We start from the raw sequence: 21,809 nt of genomic DNA, 5'->3' as shown, positions 1-21,809 counted from the left end.
ATTTAATTTTGAGATTGTTATAGATTCTTCTTCAGTAAATTTACAGATACGAGATTCCTGAGTTTCATTAAGAATGATCTAATACTAAAACTTCAGAAAACAAGCGAGTTCATCAATCAGATCAAGAAAATTTGCAGTTATGCAACTTGCTCAACATTGTTTCCACACATATTAAATTATCTTCTCATTAACTATTCAGTTATTAAAAGGAACACAGGACTAGCTTTTATATTAATAAATCAGGTAATAAAAGGCAGACCTAAATATAAAGGCAGATGCATTATGTGAGAAATGATTAATATAATAATAATGGTAGATGTAAAGAGAAACAGCAAATAAAAAACTTAAAAAATAAGAATGAGAAATAAAGAGAGGAAAATGCACATATTAATTCTTAAAACCAACAAACTTGCATTCTTCTGTGGTAATCTATGTTTTCCCATATTTACATGAGAAATGCATGCATAAAACTTATTAAATTACTTAATAAGGACTGGAATAACTTGACTATGTATAAATATTTCTGTACAACATACATCTTCAGAAAAAACTTATAGCCAGATTCAATATTAGAATTTATGCCAATGACAAAACAGTTTTGATTATGAGCATGTTTAAACAACAAAAATGCATGTATACCAAATGAAAATGTGAAGCCAAAATATGGGAGTATGATAAAATCTTACTTCCATCACTGAATCTCCACAAGCTGAGTAAGTGTCATTCGAAGCAGCTGGAGAATCATCCGCTGTCTGAAAGGCACTGTTTTCATAATGCTGAGTGGTTCTGCTGTCTAGAAGTGGTTGAATAACAGCTTGACCATCATCTTGGATATCTTCACTTTCACTTGCTTCACTTGAGGAAGATGGACTTCCTAATTGGCTCACACGCCCTTTCTCCAGCATAGAAATGGGGTCATGACTTCCTCTCTTATTATTTTCTGCTACTTTCACTGATAAGAAAAAAAAAAAAAAAAAAATCTTTTTTTTTTTTTTTTTTTTTTCTTTTCAGTTCTTCAATTGACTTTTAAACATTTAAATAGGAGGAAATACTTAATAACTTTTAAATACTTAATGAAAAATAATACAAAAATACTTTTTTATAAGCAATGAAAATTATAATACTTTTTGATGAAAACAATTCATCACACAAAACGTGGCCATCAAAAATGGAAAACATGGATATTACACAAATTCATGCGCATGAAAGATTTGTAAATATTCCATTTACAAAATGAGAAAGGAGCTGAAGAAGTACAGTTTTTAAAATAATCCTTAATTTCATGCATATTCTAAAGTTTTTTATTACACTTTTTAACTACACTAAAGCTCTCTTTCATCTTCAGACTTTTCATGTAACGCTGAATTATTGCTCAATAATTAAATATTTTTAATGTTTTAATATCTCAATTATCTAAAATTTTAAAAACAATAGATAATTAATTATGTATCCTTACATATTGATATAACATATATTTATTATGTGTGTAATTAATTAAATACCACTTCTATTTGTTTTAATAAAATTACTATTTTCAAAAAGTTTTTAATTAATTAACCCAAATGTAAAAATAAATCAGCATCTATAATATTCTGGAGATTAATAGCATCAAACTTATCACATTTACCTGAAAAAATGAATCAAAATTTTCATTGCATTTTTCACTTAGGATATTTTTTGGGGGGTAGGGTTAAGGATAAAGGAAGTGTAAAGAAGTAAAATCTTAATGAAAAAAATTTTAATAAAGAAATCATGTCATACTTACAATACGCAGATGATGCATTGCAGCCTGGGGGACCAGATGCATATGGACTGCGATGATTGTCCTGATTTTCTGTCACATTCCCACCGATTTGATCACTGTTTTCCCCACCAACTTTTCGCAAACCTGACAGACTTGATGACTGTTGAAATCTCTGCAACACTTCATCTTCACTATCAGTGGATGATTCCACTTCCTCATACTGGAAAGCTGTACCTGCAAAAATATCTCTTTGAAAACAAAGTTCAAACTTCGCATTTCTTCTGTGAAATTTTGTATTGATTTGATATAAATATTACCACCATTTCCAAAGAACTCCACATCAAATCAAATTCATTTTACAATGCATGATTCAGCAATTAAATTATTTACATAAGGTATTTCTTTCGCCTTCCTAGCGTGCTTTCGTGGTGTAGTGGTTCTGCCTGCTGGGCCAGTATTCCAAAGGTCTGTGGTCTGATTCCCGGTGAACGCGGTTGCTAATTTTTCAATCTCTCTTGCTTTCAAAAAATCCTAATGTCTCTACAGTGGCATTCGAACTAAAAGGGTGTGGGATTATGATTCTCCTCACCCAGGATTTGGCGATAGGGTTCCCTAAAATCTCCAGTCGCCCTTTAAAAGGGGGAGTATATAAGGTATTTCTCCCGCCTTCCTACAGTGCCTTCGTGGTGCAGTGGTTCTGCATGCTGGGCCGGTATTCCAGAGGTCCATGGTTCGATTCCCATCGAAGGTGGTTGCTAATTTTTCCATCTTGCAATCTTTTCTTGCGTCCAAAAAATCATAATGTCTCTACAAATTAATAATTAATGTACACACTATTGTATGGATAAACATAGTAATGTATTATATATTGATGTAAAATTAATTGTGAAACAATATACTATCTTTGCAGACAGATACTAAAGACACTTTTTATCTGTAAAAATGCAAATCTTTTTCGGTACAAGCACAAATATTTGTTATATCCATTATCATTAATGCAGCAAACAATACATGCACACAAACGAAAAATAAATAAATAAATAAAAGAGACCAGTGTAAGGATCAGCATAGCTGCCGGTCTTGAAAAATGAAAATCAGAAAGGTTTATGTGCTGCATAGTAGCACTATTTCAAAAGAACTCCATACAGACTCAAATGTACTTTACAATGCATGATTCAGCAATTGAATTATTTACAAAATGATTCTGATATACAATACATTAAATATTCTAAATTTTATGTTCTTTGACTATTTTCATTATGTAATTTCCTTATATATATATAGCAAGAAAATCCTGAGTAGTTTTCTTTATTAATAATATTTAATAAGATGTTATCAGAAAGCTACACTATTCCTTCAAATTAAATAAATTAAATACAGCAAAATATCCCTGAAAGAGATAACTTTGATTCATAATATTTCATACACAAACTTTGGGTCTGGCATGTTTATGCAACATATAAAAGAATTTATTGCATTATTTACATAGGGGGAAACTATGTAATGCTATGAAGAACTTTCACCTTGAAATCACTTACAGAAAAGTAATTATGATTATTTTTATTACGCTATTTTCTGAATAAATAAGTATTTCATAACATTTTAGATTTTACAAGTCTAATTAAAATTACTTATAGTTTACATCTCTTGACATTAACTATAAAAAACAGTTTCCAAAAAATAACAGGCCAGATCACTTACATTTAATTAAACACCATAAAAAATAGCAAAGACTGATTTTTTAGTCAAAAGAAATGATGAAAACTGTATATATATTTTAGGATGTAAAAAATTACATTAGGCACATTAGAGACCTTTACTGATAATATTTACATGGCCAGTTTAGTTAAAAAGAAAAGCTAGATTTTTTTATCCATGTATCATTATGTAGCTAGTCGATAACTTTATTTCTTTTGCGCATAAAAATTTAGATTTATTTATTAAATCAAAGCCATTTTAATACATCTTCTTGATTCACTTGTCTCACCTCATAACTACAAATCATTCTGCTGGGTCACTTTCAATTTCTTCAAGTAATGCAACAAACTCTTGATGATTCAGAGTTCTTATATTCATAAAGTTTAAAGTTTTCATATTATCCACTGATACACTTTTGCCCCAAAGTGCTTATTGATGAATAAGACAATATATAGCCCGTTTAGCACTAGTCAATTTTTTACAAGCATAGCAGCTGCACCATTACTTGCAAATTCATTTTATCGAAACTTTATTTATATTTATGTGCTACAGTTTTTATTTCAGAAAAAAAAAAAAATATCCTTGCAAACCAGATATTCCTTTCATAGTCATTATTTTCAATAATTTCTCAGTTATTTCAAATTAATCAGAAATACCTCTCATGATAACAGCAAGTTGTAAAATGTCTGTGATGTTTCTTTATTACAAATAAAATAATTTTACTGCACACAATAACCACAAAAGCACATAGTTTACCATTTACTTTGAAAAACACATTTTTCTCCATCCAATTTTCTAACCTTTGTTAAAAACATGACTTGTAGCTAAGCCTCTTAATTAAGATCACTATTATAATTTTATTTGCAAGTTTAATTTAAAAAGAAAATATTTTTGTACAAAAAGCAGCACTCAAAAGTTGAGCACAATCCTAAATGATAAGTATTGATGTTATATATATCTAACATATAAGCACAAATAATAACAGGTCTGCTAAGAATATATTTAGTTTGTCTCCATCTATATCACAACATGGAATATGGAATATCTATCAGCCATGTGGATGGAGTCAGCTGTCTGAGCATCACTCAAAAGGATATATATATACAAAGTACTAACCGGGAAGCTTCTACGTTTGTTTTCAGAGGTTCTTTAAACCAACTCAATACAAAAAAAGCAGAAACATCAGATTACTAAAGCACCACCAACTATCAGATGGCAAACTAAAATTTGGTGATTGTACTGACATGGGAAGTTCTTACACTTACTGCAGCTTGACATACAAGCACACAGCGATACCAACAAAGCCACAACTATTCAATCTACCTCTTTGTTTCCTGCAATGGCAGTCGTGCCCATAAGCTTTGTCCATATTTCTACATCTCTTAAAGTGTAAGCACCATATTTACAACAAACAGATAATTGAAAAGCATTCCCAAGCCATGTAAAATTGCTTTGGGAGGCTGAATGCAGGTTGCGGAATACCAGTTTGAAATCATGGTCCTAGGAGAATAGTATTATAATAAGAATACTTTATGATACACAGTGTGTTTTGAAACTCATGGGCAAAAATTTAGAGGTGATAGAAAACATCTAAATAAGCAATTTTCACCATACAATGCATGGGCGGAGAGCAAACGATGAACTGCTAAGAGATTACTGTCATATGAAAGAATGAAACACCAAATGGACAGGGAAGGTACAAAATAATTTCTATTAACAACATGTGTGGCAAAATTATAGAAGCTGCTCAAAAGAGCGATTGCTTGGGGTGATGCAAGTGTAACACCTGCCTGCCGTAGTATTACACCTGCGACATAATGAGCAGTGCACTATTTTAAACACACCTGGCATTTCTTGGACATCACCCGCAGCAGAGATCCTGGCAACTACATCTTCTTCAGAGTTGATGGAGCTTTCATGGACAAGACACGTACATTGCAAAAAAGAAAAGGGGACAGTTCTATATCTCCTGTTCTACTGGGCTGACTGACAAAATTCAAATGGCAATTTCTATGTCTCGAAAGCACGACTTACAATATATATTAGATTTATATATAGCATTGTTCTAACATAAATATTTTGACACAAAATCGGACTTTTTCTGAAATGACATGCCAATTATTTTCCATATTTCGATTCTACGACTTACATTATGACTAAGTAAATTTTGTAGAATTTGGTGCAAAATTTATGGAGAAATTTAAAACTTTATCTTGGCTAATTTTTTTTCAGTTTGCACCAAGAATAATTCACTTGGCGAACTTCTTAATTTATAGCAACCTATTTTCCTTTCTTTTTTTTTTCATTCTAGATGAGCGGGAGGGAAAAAATCATCATTCATACTTTCAAATAATTTTAAGAAATTGCATAAACCACATTTGACATTATTATCGCTTATAACAAATATGTCAAATTTCAAAATGCGCCAATACGTCAATTCACATATATCCTAAGAAATTTTGAATAAAAAATTCTAATTTTTTGCAGGTATGCTTAGAAATACACCTGCTTTAAGATGATGGTAAACATTTCATAGGTTACCATTCAATTTTTTTTCAAAAAATTTAGAAAAATTACTTAAAAATATACATTTTAAAAATAAATTGGAAAAAATGGGTGAATTTTATTCGAAATGAACCTATATTTTGAAATGTGAAAGGTAGAATCAAATAAATTTAATAAAAAAGAGATATTAATAAATATATACAAGATTCAATTAAGATGGAGGAGCTAAAATTTTGAGAGCTAATTTTTTACAAATTACTCATGCGATTTTTACAAAACTTGGCAGATTGACATAATTTGAGTCACAGAATTGAAATAGGGAAAGCAATTGATATGTTATTTCAGAAAAAGTCCTATTTTGTGTCCAAATACCTGTATTACAACAATGCTTTATATAAATCTAATATATATCCTAAGTCATGCTTTCGAGACAAAAACACAAGTTGAATTTTGTCAATCGGCCCAGTAGAACGAGAGATAGAGAACTGTCCCCCCCTTTCCCCCCCGGCAGTGTACATTTTCCTCCTAGTAAAGATTATATGAGGCACGTCCAGAAAGTAAGTTCCGTTTCAATTTATCTCCGCTGCAGCTCTGCGATCGCAGTTCCGCATATGCACAGCAGACGCTCTGTATCAAGGAGAAGAAACGCGCGCCATTTGGAGATCGCTGTCAGTCACGTACGCTTTGTTGTGCTTGTTTACTATGTCGGTGTTGATTGAAAATCCTGCCGCTTGTGAAATCAGATCTGTGATTCGTTTTCTGAATGCGAAGAAAGTGAAACCTAGTGAAATTTATCGGCAAATTTGCGATGTTTACGGATCAAAAGCAATGAGTGATTCAATGGTGAGAAGATGGGTCCGAAAGTTCAATGACAGACGTAGTGATGTGCACGATGAAGAACGAAGTGGGCGTCCATCTTTGGTTACAGAAGAACTGGTTCACGCGATTGATGACAAGATCCATGAAAACCGAAGGTTTACAATTAGTGCTCTCGCTATGGAATTTCCCCAAATTTCACGATCACTAATGCATGAAATTGTTCCCGAAAAACTGAAATTTCGTAAACTTTGATCACGTTGGGCATCAAAGATTATTACTGAGCAACACAAAACAAAATGGATGGGTAGTGCACTTCAGTTTTTGACCCATTATGCTGAAAGCGGCGAAGAATTTCTGACACAGATAGTCACAGGAGATGAAACTTGGGTTTCTTACGACACCCCTGAAAGTAAGCGGCAATCAATGGAATGGAGGCACACTTCATCCCCAGCAAAGGTTAAGCCAAAGCAAATCTTGACACCTCGAAAAATGATCTGCACAGTGTTCTGGGACTGGAAAGGCATCTTACTCATTGATTTCTTACCACGTGGTCAAACAATCAGAGCAGATGCTTATTGCGAGACACTTCGGAAATTGCACTGCGCAATACAGAATAAGCGCCGAGGATTGCCGTCAAAAGGTGTTGTTTTTCTTCACAACAACGCACGACCACACACTGCAAATGTGACGAAAAACCTCCTACAAGGATTTGGCTGGGACGTATTTGACCATCCTCCGTACAGCCCTGACCTTGCTCCTAGCGACTTTCATCTGTTCTTACATCTAAGTCTTTCCTTGGCGGTCAACACTTCAACAATGACGATGAACTGAAAGAAACTGTTTCCAACTGGTTGAAGACACAGGCGGCAAATTTCTATGAAGAAGGTATACAAAAACTTGTGCCACGCTATGACAAATGCCTGCAATATTTCGGCAGTTATGTGGAAAAGTAGTTTAAGAGTTGTTGAACTTTGTGCAATAAATAACTTTTCTGTAGCTGTACACAATTTACTTTTATTACCAAACGGAACTTACTTTCTGGACGTACATTGTAGTAAGAATACTTTATGATATACAGCGTGTTCATACGCTTCAGCCATTCAGTTGGAATGGCAGAAGGTATGGGCCGATCAAATGGTCATTCACAATTTCAGCCCAAATATTTATGCTGAAATGCTTCTGATAGACATAAGGAGGTATGTCATGCAGTCTGCTAGATGCCCAAATATGCATATTAGAAATGCTGTTACAAGTAAAGGTGCATTCCTCCATAAATACCACATGAAATGAGACTATGCTGAATGAGACTATGCTGCTAACAGTTGCAAAAACCCCTGTGCGAACTCAACATGTGACATATAATTTGCAGCTATTAAGTCTTGCACTTTTTGTGCATGGAGGGGACAACCCTTTGTTCTGTAGCACTTACCAAACAATCTAGTGGGGCATATTTACAGCACAGGAAACCACTCACGTGCTAATGTCCGGATGATCTTCCACTCTTTGCAGAATGTCCTATACAACTAACTTGTGGCGTCGAAATGCTACTGCCACTCCCTGTATCATGCATACTGGTGACAAAGGAACCCATTTCACATAGACACCAATGCAACCGCTCGAATATTTTTCGGTCTGGCATGGGAAATGTTGCCAGTAGTCTTTCAGCATCCAGAGCATTCTCATTCGCAAGACCATATATAAAATGCATGTCTGCCTTTTCCTGATTACTGTACATCAACTTGCCTTCTGAAATCTGTACTAGAAATGACAATGTATAAGAAAATTCATGCTTTATGCATTCCATTACAACACTGCCTAGTGGTTCACCGCTCTCCACCCATGCATTGTATGGACAAAATTGCTTGTTTAGATGTTTTATATCACCCCTTAAAGTTTTGCCCATGAGTTTCGGACTACCCTGTATATAATACTACAAGATAAGTAAATTTTAATTTTCTTTAAGACAGAAATACATGGGTGTTTTAAAAATGTTTCTTTGAATAAAATAGTTGAACAAAGTGAAATATTACTTATAATTATTGAATTACTACTAGTTATAAATACTACTAATTATAAGTACTTTACTACTACTTATAATTATTAAAGTTAATAGGACAGAATGTTCTGGAGACAAGGTAAGAGAGAAAGAAATATATATATCTTAGAAATAGTAGTATGAATAGTAGCATGAATAGAAGAAATTCTGGAGGCAGAAAAAAGAAGTTAATTTTAATATGAGCAATTCTTTCATTATTTTCCATCATATTATATATTACTTAATAACATAAATCAAATAAACATTAAGATAATTACTTACACTAAATTAATATGAAGATCACAATGAACTGTATTACAGTATGTAATATGAGGGCAACAGCAAAAATTTTTGTAGGTCTTTTACTCTATTTCTAATGATGAATATATGAAGTTATAAAACACAACGAATTATTAAATTAATTGATGCTGTTTTTATTTTTTGTTTCTTGCTAGGACTTTCTTACCTGTATTTTCCCCTCAGAAGAGACAAATAACTAAAAATCTTTATTTTATTAAAAAAAGTATTTCTTAAATAACAACCCAATGCAAACAAATGCTTAATCACTAAATTTAATAAATATTCATTAAAAAGGAAAATGATATAAACAAACATTTTACAAATTATTTCATAAGCATTATGTATATATTTATAAATAAAAGATCCATGCTGAAAAGGTCTGGCTACCTTCAAGAACAAATAACTTGAAAATCAATAACATACACAGTGCATGCTGGATAGCTTCCCCCCCTCTCAGATTTCATGAAAATTCTATAACATTTCATCTTCATTCCGATAATTACAAAAATGTTTTTATGTATTTATAAAAGGTAAATAAATTATCATTCTCAATACTTATTTTGTACAAAAGAAAATTGAGATTATTAAAAAAAGAGCTGATTAAAAATCTTACATAAATACATAAAAAAGTTTAATATTTATATTATAAAATACACAAATAATATAAATCCATTATATTTTGGCTTCACAGTAGAAAAACTATACAATTCTCACTCATAATATTTATAAACATATTTAAATATTTTTTCAAAGGTCTTTAACAACTGTAATTGTCACATAAAAATCACCTAGAAATAAATAAACAGGAAAAAGAACCTTAGAGAAATTCATATATCCATAACCAAACTATTTTGCAGTTTCCTTCATAATCTGAATTTATAATCACTAATGTAAATTAAAATTTATTGTCAGTGCTTCATCTAAATTTCACAAAACTCATTTCAAAGTTCACTTTAGTAGATAACGGCAAATCTATAATAGGCATGACATGTTTCTGGACTATATTCTGTGAATAACAATTTATCATCATACAGATAAGAATATGATTGACTGATTTGTTAAAAACCTTTGAAATAAAGTTAACAAATGATTCAACTTTATATAACCCAAATAATGAAAATTTCTGAGGCATACTGAATTAATGTTTACATTGTAGATTCAAAATTTATTTAAACTTCATTGCGCCCAGTTAAAACTGAATTCACAACATTAAAAAAAATTCATCTACGATAAGTTAACTATATTTTAAAGAAACAAGTATTTCCCAAATTACTTGAACATAAAATTACTAAATCAAATTCAAAGGAGAGGGAAAAAAAAAAAAAAAAAAAACATTTAAAATAAGATTTTTTTTAAAAAATTAATCTCTCATCAAAAACTCACCTTGGTGGGAAGTGCAACTAAGTTGGCAGATTCAACACATACTGTTATCATAAAAATTAAAACAAATGATAAGTTAAAAAACAAAGAACTCATAAAATAAAAAACAACTTCATGCAAACAATAAAAACAATAAAATAATTTTTTGCAGTAACAAATAAAATTTAACAAAATAAACAAAAACCAACAAAGCAAATATATAAAAGAATAATTTAATTTACTATTTTTAATAATTTAATTTACTAATCAAAATAACACAATATCAAAACTTGGTCAAATAAAATAAAACATAATGGAGTAGATGTCTAAAAAACTTTTTTATTTTAAATTTTGTTTTTACCACTAGGCTGGTTTTCACCCAGGCGAGTTTATTTTCAGATTCATGGTTCAAATTAAGTATTAATTTGTCCAGTTTTTGTAGAAACTGTAAAATTACGCTAAAAAAAAATAAATTTGCAAAAATATTTGTGAGTATTTTATTTTAACGGATAATGATTATAACTTCACGCCCACCCAAACTTATCCCAAGAGCAGGCATGACAGAAAACGTAATTTTGAATTTCTAACCTGTAAATATTGTTAAGTGAATGTGAGTTTCAATTTAAAGGGTTATAATTTATCCATGCTAATTAAATAAGTTTTGAGTACGTATATATATTATTTTATATACAATAAATGTACAAATTAAATACAATAAAAAATTATAGAAATAAAATTCATATCTGCCTTGCTGCTGTTTATATGATTCGTTTAACTAATACAGTTTTTTAATATTGATTTTTTTTAATTCAAAAGCAAATACAGTAGCTTTTAAAATAAATTAATTCAATACTTTTTTACTATTTTATATGGCAAAATATGATAATTCAAGAAAATAAACACACAAAAAAGGAGAAGGAAACTCATACATTTCATGAAGGTTGGCCGGCATTAAATGAATTTAAAAAATGTTTATGACCTTTTATAGAATGTATGATATGACTAGATGTTTGAAATGTTACATTTAGTGTAAATTGGAATGATGTTAAAGCTGCCAAATCAAACAAGGAATCAAATTATCATAAACAATGAGTATCATCACTTGCTCATAACTCTAATCTGAACAAATTTTTTGAACCAAAAAGTTCAAAATCTGATGACTAAATAACAACAGCAGAATTTATATAAGTTTATCATAGTGTTATTTATCAATAGAAAGTAGAAATAAATTTAGCAAATCCGTATTTTATTTAGTGATTTGATGATTTGTAAAAATACAAGGGACTTGGAAGTACAAAAATTGAATCTATTGTGCAAAACATATATTAGCTCCCTATGCTCTTTCTTTAATTAGTTATATCTGAATATTACCTTAGATGTTTCATGGAGCCACATATGCTTCAATAAAGGTAGTAAAACTTATTTCAAATCATCATTTGTTATTTTAATGTGATTAAAGGCAAGTAACCTATTGAGCTCGCTTTGATAGATTTCAACCAAATACGGAGTGAAACTTTTGAAGAAATTTTTAATGTTATAAAATCAACAACTAAAAACACACGATTACCAATTGAAAATATCACCTCATTTGGAGCTAATGATGTAACATAAATCTTTGATTTTCATGAAATAAAAACAATTAATAATCACTTAATAAAAACTAATTGTAACTGTCATTCTAAATAGACAATAACAATCATATATGACGCAAAAGGTTTAGTATCAAAAGTGTAGTGTCTATGTGCAATGTCGGCAGTCTATGTGCATATCACATCAATATTTGGGAAAAAGATTTTATTTGGAACTTTTAAAGCCAAATCTGGTGTGTCCGGGAGCTGATTATGAACATAAGCATCTGGTTTGGTTGAGCACGCAATGGGCCATAGGGCTTCAATTATATCAAAAAAGCTTTGATAAAAATGATGGTATGCCTTTATGCCGCATGGCCCATCTTGTACGGCAAAAGTCTAATATTATTTCCGACAACCTAACCCATATGGGGAAGCTTGATCATATGCTTTAATGTAACCAAAAATGCAAATTTATTAGCCACCAAAACGTAAGACACTATAAGTTACAAATAGACTTGTATTTAAACTTAGCATTTAATAATATTACACAGAAGAGCAAATATATTCATAGCAGCATAAGAAGAATACTGAACATGCTGTTCAAAACTTATCGTATGATAGATTCATTTCACAACTTTTATCTCCATGTATGTAATAATATTTTTAATTTAAAACAATAATTTGAATTCGAATAAAAATGTATTTCAGGCAATGCTCTATCTGCAAGATAAGAATAACGACTGCTAAGCTACAGAATGCGATTTTGTGCTTTTTATGTTCTAGTCAGTATCCTGAGGGATTTACAATTTTTCTCTTAGTAATCTTTATTTAAGCGATTTATTGGAATTTATTATTTGATTATAAAATTTAATTATTTTATCTGTATTATTCAACTATTTTATCTTTGTGAAATTTGAAATCATTAAATACTGTGAGTCTTTTTTTAAAACCACCAATCTTTTATTGCAGACAATTTTGATCTGCTAAGTAAATAGTTGCAGTGCTCAGAAATACCGATCACTTTTATAGATGGTCTTCTAAGGAAGATAGTCACCATAAGAGGAATCCATGTATTTAATTTGTTTTTAAAACTGAAAATGGAACATTTATTTTCCTCTTAATTAATAGTATTCAAATATGTGGATATATAGCTAGAAACAATAATAATATCTTACAAAAAAAAAAAAAAAAAAAAAAAAAGATCCGTCTTTTATTAATTTACTTTTATGTTATTTTTAAACTTTTATTTTAATTATGAATTTATTAGTTTACAGATCAGGACTTTATGAAAGCTTCAATTACACTTTAGATATGCTCGATCACATTTAAACTTTTTCATAAGCAATAAGTCAAATTACATACTGACTCAGTCTTGAAAGAGGGCTTTTTAACTTTTTCTCCTGTCACTAAATCAATGATTCTCACATTTCTTACAATTCTTAATAGAGCATAAGAGATTAAACAATTCACTTCTTGGATACAGGAGCAAGGAATACCGACATTTAATTAATGAATTAATGAATTTTTTGTGGATTCCGACATTCCACTCGCAATGAATAGCAGAAAAATTATTCGCTATGCAAAAAGTAAAGATCATGAGAAGGTAATTATGATTGAATGGTCAGACAGTGACGCAGCAATGACGTGCCATTGATAGGTCCAATGCTAATGGCTCAAGCGAAAATATTTCATGAAGAAATGAACTTAAAAACTGCTTGCACATATTAGACATATTCGTTAACCAAATTTTAAAATCCCATAATAGTATAATGCAATTAAAAATTTCAGGTGAAAAAGCTTCGGCTGATACTGAAGATGCTGAACTGTTTGCAGATGGATTTATTGAACCCATTAATAGCGAAACGTCATCTCCAGGACAAATTTACAATGCTGATGAAATTGGTCTTTTCTGGCAATATGCAATACAAAAATACCTTGGAGCTTCTACAAAAAGGCTCCAACTGATGTCAAAAGATTCCAGAGCTAGACTAACAGTTTTAGCTTGTGCAAATACTGTAAGAACATGCAAGTGTAAACTTTTCATAATAGAAAAAAATACACGACGTTGAGCCTTTAAAGGAGTACTGATTTTCTCGTCATATATCATGCAAATAAAAAAACATGGATGACATAAGTATTAATGTATGATTCATTTGAAAACCATTTCATACCCGAGACTCGGCAAAATTTGAATTCAGTTGGTTTAGCTGATGACGCAAAAATTGTCCTAATTGTAGATAACTGTTCGGCTCATATTTCACTTAAAGTTTTAACGAAAGATAATATATCCATGTTATTCTTTCCTCCAAACTGTACGTCCATCATTCAGCCTATGGATATCGGAATAGTGCATGCGCTGAAATGCAAATATAAAGTAGCATTTTTAAAATCCATGTTAAATTTCTTGAACAATGGCAAGCCAATTCAAGAATTTTTGAAATATTTTAGCATAAAATCTGCTGTATGGAGCATAGCAAGATGGTGGAGGATATGCCTTCAGATATTTTTAAAAATGCTTGGCATAACTTATGACCAGCTACCATATTTCATGGTCATGATGATGAAGGTGATAGTTGCGAATTTGAAGCTTTCAGATACCGTGATAGTAAAGAAAGTGACAGAGAGGTTATAGAAAACGAAAAAATTTTGATTGACAAATTAGTCAGAAGTCTCGAGACAGCAACTACAGGACTTGAACAGTGGAACTTAGTAGCTAAAGAAAAACATTCAGTCTGTTTACAGAATTGGAAGATACAATGTTAACACAAAAAACAAAGCATCTTTACATTCAAAGAAATGTTTAATAAAGTAAACCAATAAATATTAACCCACCTTTTTTTTGTACATTTTGATACATTTTAGCTTCATTATTTCATAAATCATGATTTCACAGTTTTAATTTTATAATATCTACATACCATCTTACTAGAATTAAACTAATAAAAATCCCAAATCCAGAACTGCCGAAATCTTGATGAGTCCGGATCTCAGACTTTGTACTGTATTATAATTTTAACATTTACTATCTGGTCAGAGAACTCAAAACGGGAAATTTTAGATCAAATCTAAATTTTGAAACTTCTAAACCCTTCAACAAAAGAAAATATGTTTTCAAATCACATGCACAATATAATTGCAAAGAATAATAAAAAATATAAAAAAAATGAACATTAGTTTCATGTAAATTAATTAATTAGTTTGTAGAGTTCCTCACTTTGTAAGTGCTAATTTGCAGTGGAATGTGGAGAAACTTAAGAACTGCTAAGCGAATAATTACAACAAGATGGAAGGGTAACTAACCATTTATTATTCAAATAAGATTTAACAGAACTCCGTCTTGGAGTGTACAATCAAAGCCGACACTTGGGCTTGAACTTAAGAGACTAAAAATTAAACTAAAACCAAGATTAACTAAAGAGATACAGCCGAAGCTATCAAGATTCTAACCGAGTTGGCCCCTTAAAGCTAAATGACTGCAAAGCTATCAAGGGCCTGAATATAGCCGAGCGTAATAATAGCTTTAAGAGAGAATAGCCAAAAAGGCAGACGCGCAAATCAGAAGAAATCTAACCAGAAGTAGTAAGTTAAGAATTTGACAGGAAAGGAACTTTAACTCAAAATTTAACTGTTAATAAAATTAACATAATCCTTACAAGTTAATAACTGAATTTTATACAGCTGATATAAATACAAACACTGTGTAAAAGATGTTTACATTTACAGTTGCAGTCAAAAGTCGTTAATTCGGACACCCATAATCCGGACCTCAAAGCTAAAAACTTTCTGCGCATGCGCCGCGTTGACACATGCACATAGGCGTTTACGCATGCACGTAACACCTTTACGACTGTGCATATGCGTGTGCACAGCGCAGAAAACATTTTCGCGTGCGCATTTTATGTATAACGGACGGTATAAGCTAAAATTATCTAATTATCTCTTTTAGTTAATGTTGATGATTGCGTTGTTCCTTAATCTTCAAATTGGATCAGGCTTATTATTTTTTGCAGACTGTAAGAGCAATTTTATAAAAGTAAACTTGAACTTTCGATTATGTCAAATAGAATTTCCGATGCTGGAGCTCCCTAATTATCTACAAAATGAAAGTATGTTTCGATGTCCATCAAACAAAAAGTGGAATTGCTGAAAAAAAATGGATAAAGACATAAAGAAGGTGACAGAGAGGTTAGTGAAAACGAAAAAATTTCGATTGACAAGTTAGTCGGTATTCTCGGCACAGCAATTACGGGACTTGAACAGCGGAACTTTGTAACTGAACAAGAAATTATGTCTGTTTATAGAATTAAAGAGAAAGTATTATCACATAAAACGGAGCAACTTAAACGACTTACATTGAAAGAAATGTTTAATAAAGTAAACGAATAAATATTAAGCATTTTTTTTTTTTTTTTTTTTTTTTTTTTTTTTGTAAATTTTGATACCCTTTAGATCATAATTGTTCTTTATTTCATATATTACGGTTTCATATTTTTAATTTTAGAATTTCTGCATGCCCTCTTACGAAATTTAAACTGATGATCTATAATCCGGAATCGCCGAAATCCCGACGAGTCCAGATTAACGACTTTTGACTGTATAAACATCTGTTTCTTTATTAATTACCAGAAGTCTTTATAACTTATATATAACAAATGTAAGAATAAAAATGAAAACTTTTATAAATATTATAATTTTTCTAATACTCTAAAATTAGTTAACAAATCCACAAAATTATTAAATTTTCATGCCATTAAAAGCTGCATAAACATCTTTTATAGTTTACGATATGCTCAACATGGACACCATAGGATGTACGCAAACTCTCCAGCAATGCAGGTTTTTCTACAAGTTTTAAATAAGTGTATTTGCAGTGTCAAAAAACAATATATAGCTTCCCTATTCTTGCAAGTATAAAATCAGTGAAACTCTTGTGGCACATCTTCATTGACATTCTCGATGATGAGAATGCTAAATAAATAATGGCTACTGCTAGTCTATCCTGATTAATGCTTAAATTGCTAGTGTTCGACCATTTTAAACACAACATAATAGGCATATCTATTTCAATTTAAACAATTAGTGATTTCAATTTAGACATTACACCTATTATACTGGTCACTGATATGCTTGAAAACAAACAGGTAACAAATGATCATCAACAACTGCCCTTGGGTCACAGCTAACAGAACCACTATTCCAAAGAAAATTTGAAGGTAGATTGGAAAAAGCTCTTTTTCTCAGAAATGCTACAAGGCAAAATAAATATTGACTTATATTTTTATTTCTTAAAATTTGTCCATGAATGAAAGAAGGGCATCATTTTTGAATAAATATGATAAGATATATTATTTTGTTTGTTAAATTTACATTTAAAAAACTTGATAACAGATATGTATAAAACATAATGTTTTTTAATTTAATCTTTTATATTTTTATTCTCTAGATTGAATTAATTTCAGTTTTCACTTTTATTCTTATACATAAGAATACACTGCTGTCCACTTTGGACTCAAGATTCATTCTACACTATGGCGAGATCCAAGAAAGCATAAGCAGGGTTCATAGCCACATTTTAGTTTAAAAAAATAAGCACCTGCCTAATTACATCATACACAACTGCATAACCTTAAAAATTAGACTTCTAATTTAAAATATGAGAAATGAAGTACTTATTAAGAGAGAATAAGCATTACCTCAACCATGGAAAATAATTACTTTTTTTGTTTTTAATTTTAAATAATAGTTCAATTTACAGAGCTAGTTTACAATGAGAGAAAAAAAACTATGAAGAACTAAACTATATTACAAGATTTAATGATGAAATTTCAGTTCAAAATAGAGAAAATAAATAATAATAAGGCATATTTATTGTATTCGCTTGGAACCTAATTATAATAAATACAATTTATTTTTTCACTCCTATTGATATTTAAATAATTTAAATCTAAATTCTGAACATTTTCTAAATTTTCATTGTATAACAGTTTTCTCTTAACAGATATTACAAGCAAAGTAATTTAAGTAAAAAAGAAGTACATTTCTGAAATCAGAAGACAGAAATTTGCTTCATACAGTCATCTTTAACAGTAAAATCTTAACTAACCCGCATACTTGGAAATTGGCGAATATTCGGACAGTCGAGCGTAACTTGAAGGAGCGGGGGGGGGGGGTAGACTGTGGCCGCTTTTTAGATTTTTCCACTAAATAAACACTTTTGACATTTCAATATGTGCATCATATAAAAATAAACCAACCGAACTAAAAAATATTCCGCTTAGCAAGCACAGTAAAACTCTTTTAAGTGCTCATAAACAAATCTCGGACTGAACATCAAAATTAATTATCTCTGCAAAATATCGCAAACATTATTGCGCAATACGTGCCCCGTAATTCTTCCCTACGTGATATTACGCAATTGGAATCAACAACTGTTGGTATTGGGAGAAAAAAAGAACTAAATAACTGGAGTGTTTTTCATTCTAATTTTCAACAGACGGCGTTAAATTTCCGGAATAGAACCATTCTTCGCTTGGGTTGGTAGACCGCAGAACTTCTAGTCCTATTCAATCCAGATTGGAAAGTGACCCCCCCCCCAAAAAAGGTCCGTTGCTTGTTTTGCAGTGAACTGTAACAGTTTCAATATTCAAGATTTTGCAGAGAAAGGGGAGACCTCCCAACCTTCGTACTGTATAATGTATTGGCCAAAAAAATGAAACTATTTTGACTATTTGATTACTTTCCCTTTATTTAAGCCATTCCGAATATTATTCCTTAGAAAGCTAATCTGTGTTAAAACACAATGTGTTGCATTTTTGGAAGTTTACTATACTTCAGCAGTTACTGCAACTATATTATTATAAACATTCAAACATATGTTCATAATATAAGCATAACGATCATAATAAACACGAATATGAACTGACCAAGCAGAACGAAAATGCAAATCTTTTTAAGATCTTAAAAGAAATTCAAACGTGTGTAGTATTTGGGTGGGAGGAAAAGAATGCCGAATGTAGCGCATTTTTCTACTGCTTTCGCAATTCTTTGACCAAAAGAACGATGGGCACCTGTCTACTCTTCGTGCACACCAAAGGTTATGTTAATGCAGAGCAAGGGGGAAAAGCTATTTCCGGGAGTATGACTCACCATCTGGCATTCCATATTAGGAAGAAAAGTTGTTTATTTAGTTTCGGCTTTGGTACGGGGAAAAATAGCACGTTCATTAAAAAAAACACTAAAAGCAAAAAATAAGCACTAAAAACAAAAAATAAGGGCTTTAAAGAAAAAGTAAGCACCTATAAGGGCCTTTATATTTTATTTTCAAATATAAGGACTTATAAGCACTTGTAAGGACCGCTACGAACCCTGATAAGATAAGGCAGTAAGTTAGATAAAACCACAAGTAAACTAAAATGACTGCCTAATGTGGGTGAGGAAAAACATTTAAAACTGCAAAATATAATGCTATTTAATCATAAATCACTACTAAGGCCCTAATTATATTATTTAAGCCTTATAATGAAAGCGGTACTATTCCACTACAGGGACTGTACAAAATCACAATGAAAGCAAGTGCAAAAGTGCCAAACTTAGCAAGCACACTCATTTAATCATATGTTAAATATGCCCATTTAACTGCACGTGTATTTAGATAGTTTTAAATTTTTAAGTCACCATTGAAATATTAGTTTAATTTTTTAATTATTTTTTCGATAATGCTATGGATCTTACAATGGGGGGGGGGAAGACTGCCCAAGTACAAAGAGACTGCAAAAGAATTTTTTCAAAATGAAAACATCATTCATGGCAGAAAATGCTTTAAGAATTAGTAAATGAAACCGTGTTTTACCGATAACTCAACAGTAAAATGGTGCTGCAGGAAAGAATCCTGTAATGAGTAGAAAGGATTAAGAACTCAAAACTGGGTCGAAGGATGGAAAATGCCTCTTCTTTACAGCCATGAAGTTCATCTATTTTTAGTGTCCGGAGATGACATCTATTGAAGCTGATAATGAACACAGTACAACTGTAGAGTGGAACAATTACATGTATGTGATGCCTGCGACTGCTTTAATTGTTCAGCCTAAGTTAAAAATCAGCAGATGTGACAAGATTACTGAAGCAGACAAAAGCCTTTTCACTTCAAAAAATAACACTAAGACATGTTTTTCTGCCATACTGAGTTTTCGGCTGATTGTGCAGAAAACTTTATGAATGTTTTTAGTTGTTGTTTATTAAAATTGATAGGTAAAAACCTTATTGAATGTCATAAAGGAAACTATTGTACAATGAAGCATTATTTATACTGACTGCTGAAAAGCATATAAGATGGATGAATTGCGAGATTCCACCCTTGAATATTTTACTGTCAACCTCAACTATAATTTTGCAGACCCTGAAAGTATGTGTCATACACAAACAATAGAGTGGCTAAGGGCAGTGCTAAATGTTGCAATAAATGCCATTTGGGCAATTCTCAATAGCACTTTGTTTCTTATTTCCCTGATTTATGCAAAGACATTTGCCCAAGAAAACTGAAACTTTCTCTGCCATGTTGGAAGACAAAAACTTTTATGCCACCCATTTAATTTCAGTTATATTTAGCCAGAATTATTTCTGGCATCAACAACAGTTAGGCAGTTTTTACAGTCTATACACTGGAATGGTACTATGAAAACTAGTAGAAATGAAAAGTTTTAATTTTATGCTAAAAATATAGCTAAAAATTTCTAAGTACTAATAAACAACTATTTACATGTTATCACAACCTTTGTAGAAATTGCCACAGTTTCTCCTAAATATCCTTCAGACAAATATGCTTATAACAATCCTATAGTTAAGCAATGTTGCCAGTTTCAAATACACTCCTTTGCTAGATTTCAAGTTCCAATGCTTTTACAGACAAACTGCAATATTTTTTGCCTTCAACCTCAATTCTACAAAAACGCATGGGGAATCTGCCAGAAATTATAGAAAACATATTAAAATACCTACAGAAATACAGTATTTTGCCACAAAATAGCTAACGGGAACAGTAACGAGATAACTTTGATAGATAGTTGGCACACAATGCCAAGTTGGTGAAAAAGCTCTCATTTTTTAAATAAAAACAGATCACTGTGCACATGAGAATAGCAGCATGAAACAATTAAAATGGGGTTTCTAAAAAAAATGTGTGCTTTTATTTTTTTAACACATTGTATAATCTTATTTAATAATTATAATTTTTATTTTAAATTTTTAAAGATGTGTTTTCTTTTGATATGTTGATGATGTTTGCTAACTTATGTTACATATACATAGTTCAGAAATATTTTTTTAAAAATTTATGAAAATCACCAACTTGCACCCAAAAAGTAATTTTTAGCTTATGATCTGTAAAAAATCACCAAACTGCGCTAAGGTGGTTGCATTAATACATATGTACCAATAAAGAAATATAATTTACTTTCAAAATGTTTGAAGTTATAAATATGTTAAGAAACATTAGTCGTATCTACATTTCAAAGTAGATGAAAAAGGCTGCATCTGGACTCCCAAGATGATCCCAAAATAATAAATTATAAGCAATTTGATACTGTAAACATTTTTATTAGTAAAGTCTAGCAACTTTTAATTAATATATAAATATGGTAACATAATAATTATCTATAACTATCTATTTCATCAAAATATATGTTTATTATCATTTGTATTACAATTAATATTAAAAAAATATTAGTTTCAAAGATAAACAGAAAAGGATACAGAAGCAATACAAATTTTATTTCACCATAGA

General features: G+C 30.9%; 1 protein-coding gene across 2 annotated transcripts in view; it reads right to left on the bottom strand.

The window, feature by feature from the left end:
• Window positions 1–21,809, bottom strand: part of Syt14 (Synaptotagmin 14) — an 88,536-nt gene that overhangs the window by 46,305 nt on the left and 20,422 nt on the right. For both annotated transcript variants that reach the window (XM_035353401.2, XM_035353402.2), the window contains exons 3-4: window positions 1,766–1,978; window positions 687–952 (exon numbers count right to left, since the gene is read on the bottom strand). In XM_035353401.2, the coding sequence (XP_035209292.2) occupies window positions 687–952; window positions 1,766–1,978 (479 nt within the window). The remainder of the gene's footprint in view (window positions 1–686; window positions 953–1,765; window positions 1,979–21,809) is intronic.

This window comes from Stegodyphus dumicola, chromosome 9 (genome assembly GCF_044657685.1).
Source record: "Stegodyphus dumicola isolate Sdum_Otavi_A_Nest chromosome 9, ASM4465768v1".
Taxonomy (NCBI): Eukaryota; Metazoa; Arthropoda; class Arachnida; order Araneae; family Eresidae; genus Stegodyphus; species Stegodyphus dumicola.
The sequence above is the reverse complement of the archived record's forward strand: the minus strand, read 5'-3'. Positions and strand labels throughout refer to the sequence as shown.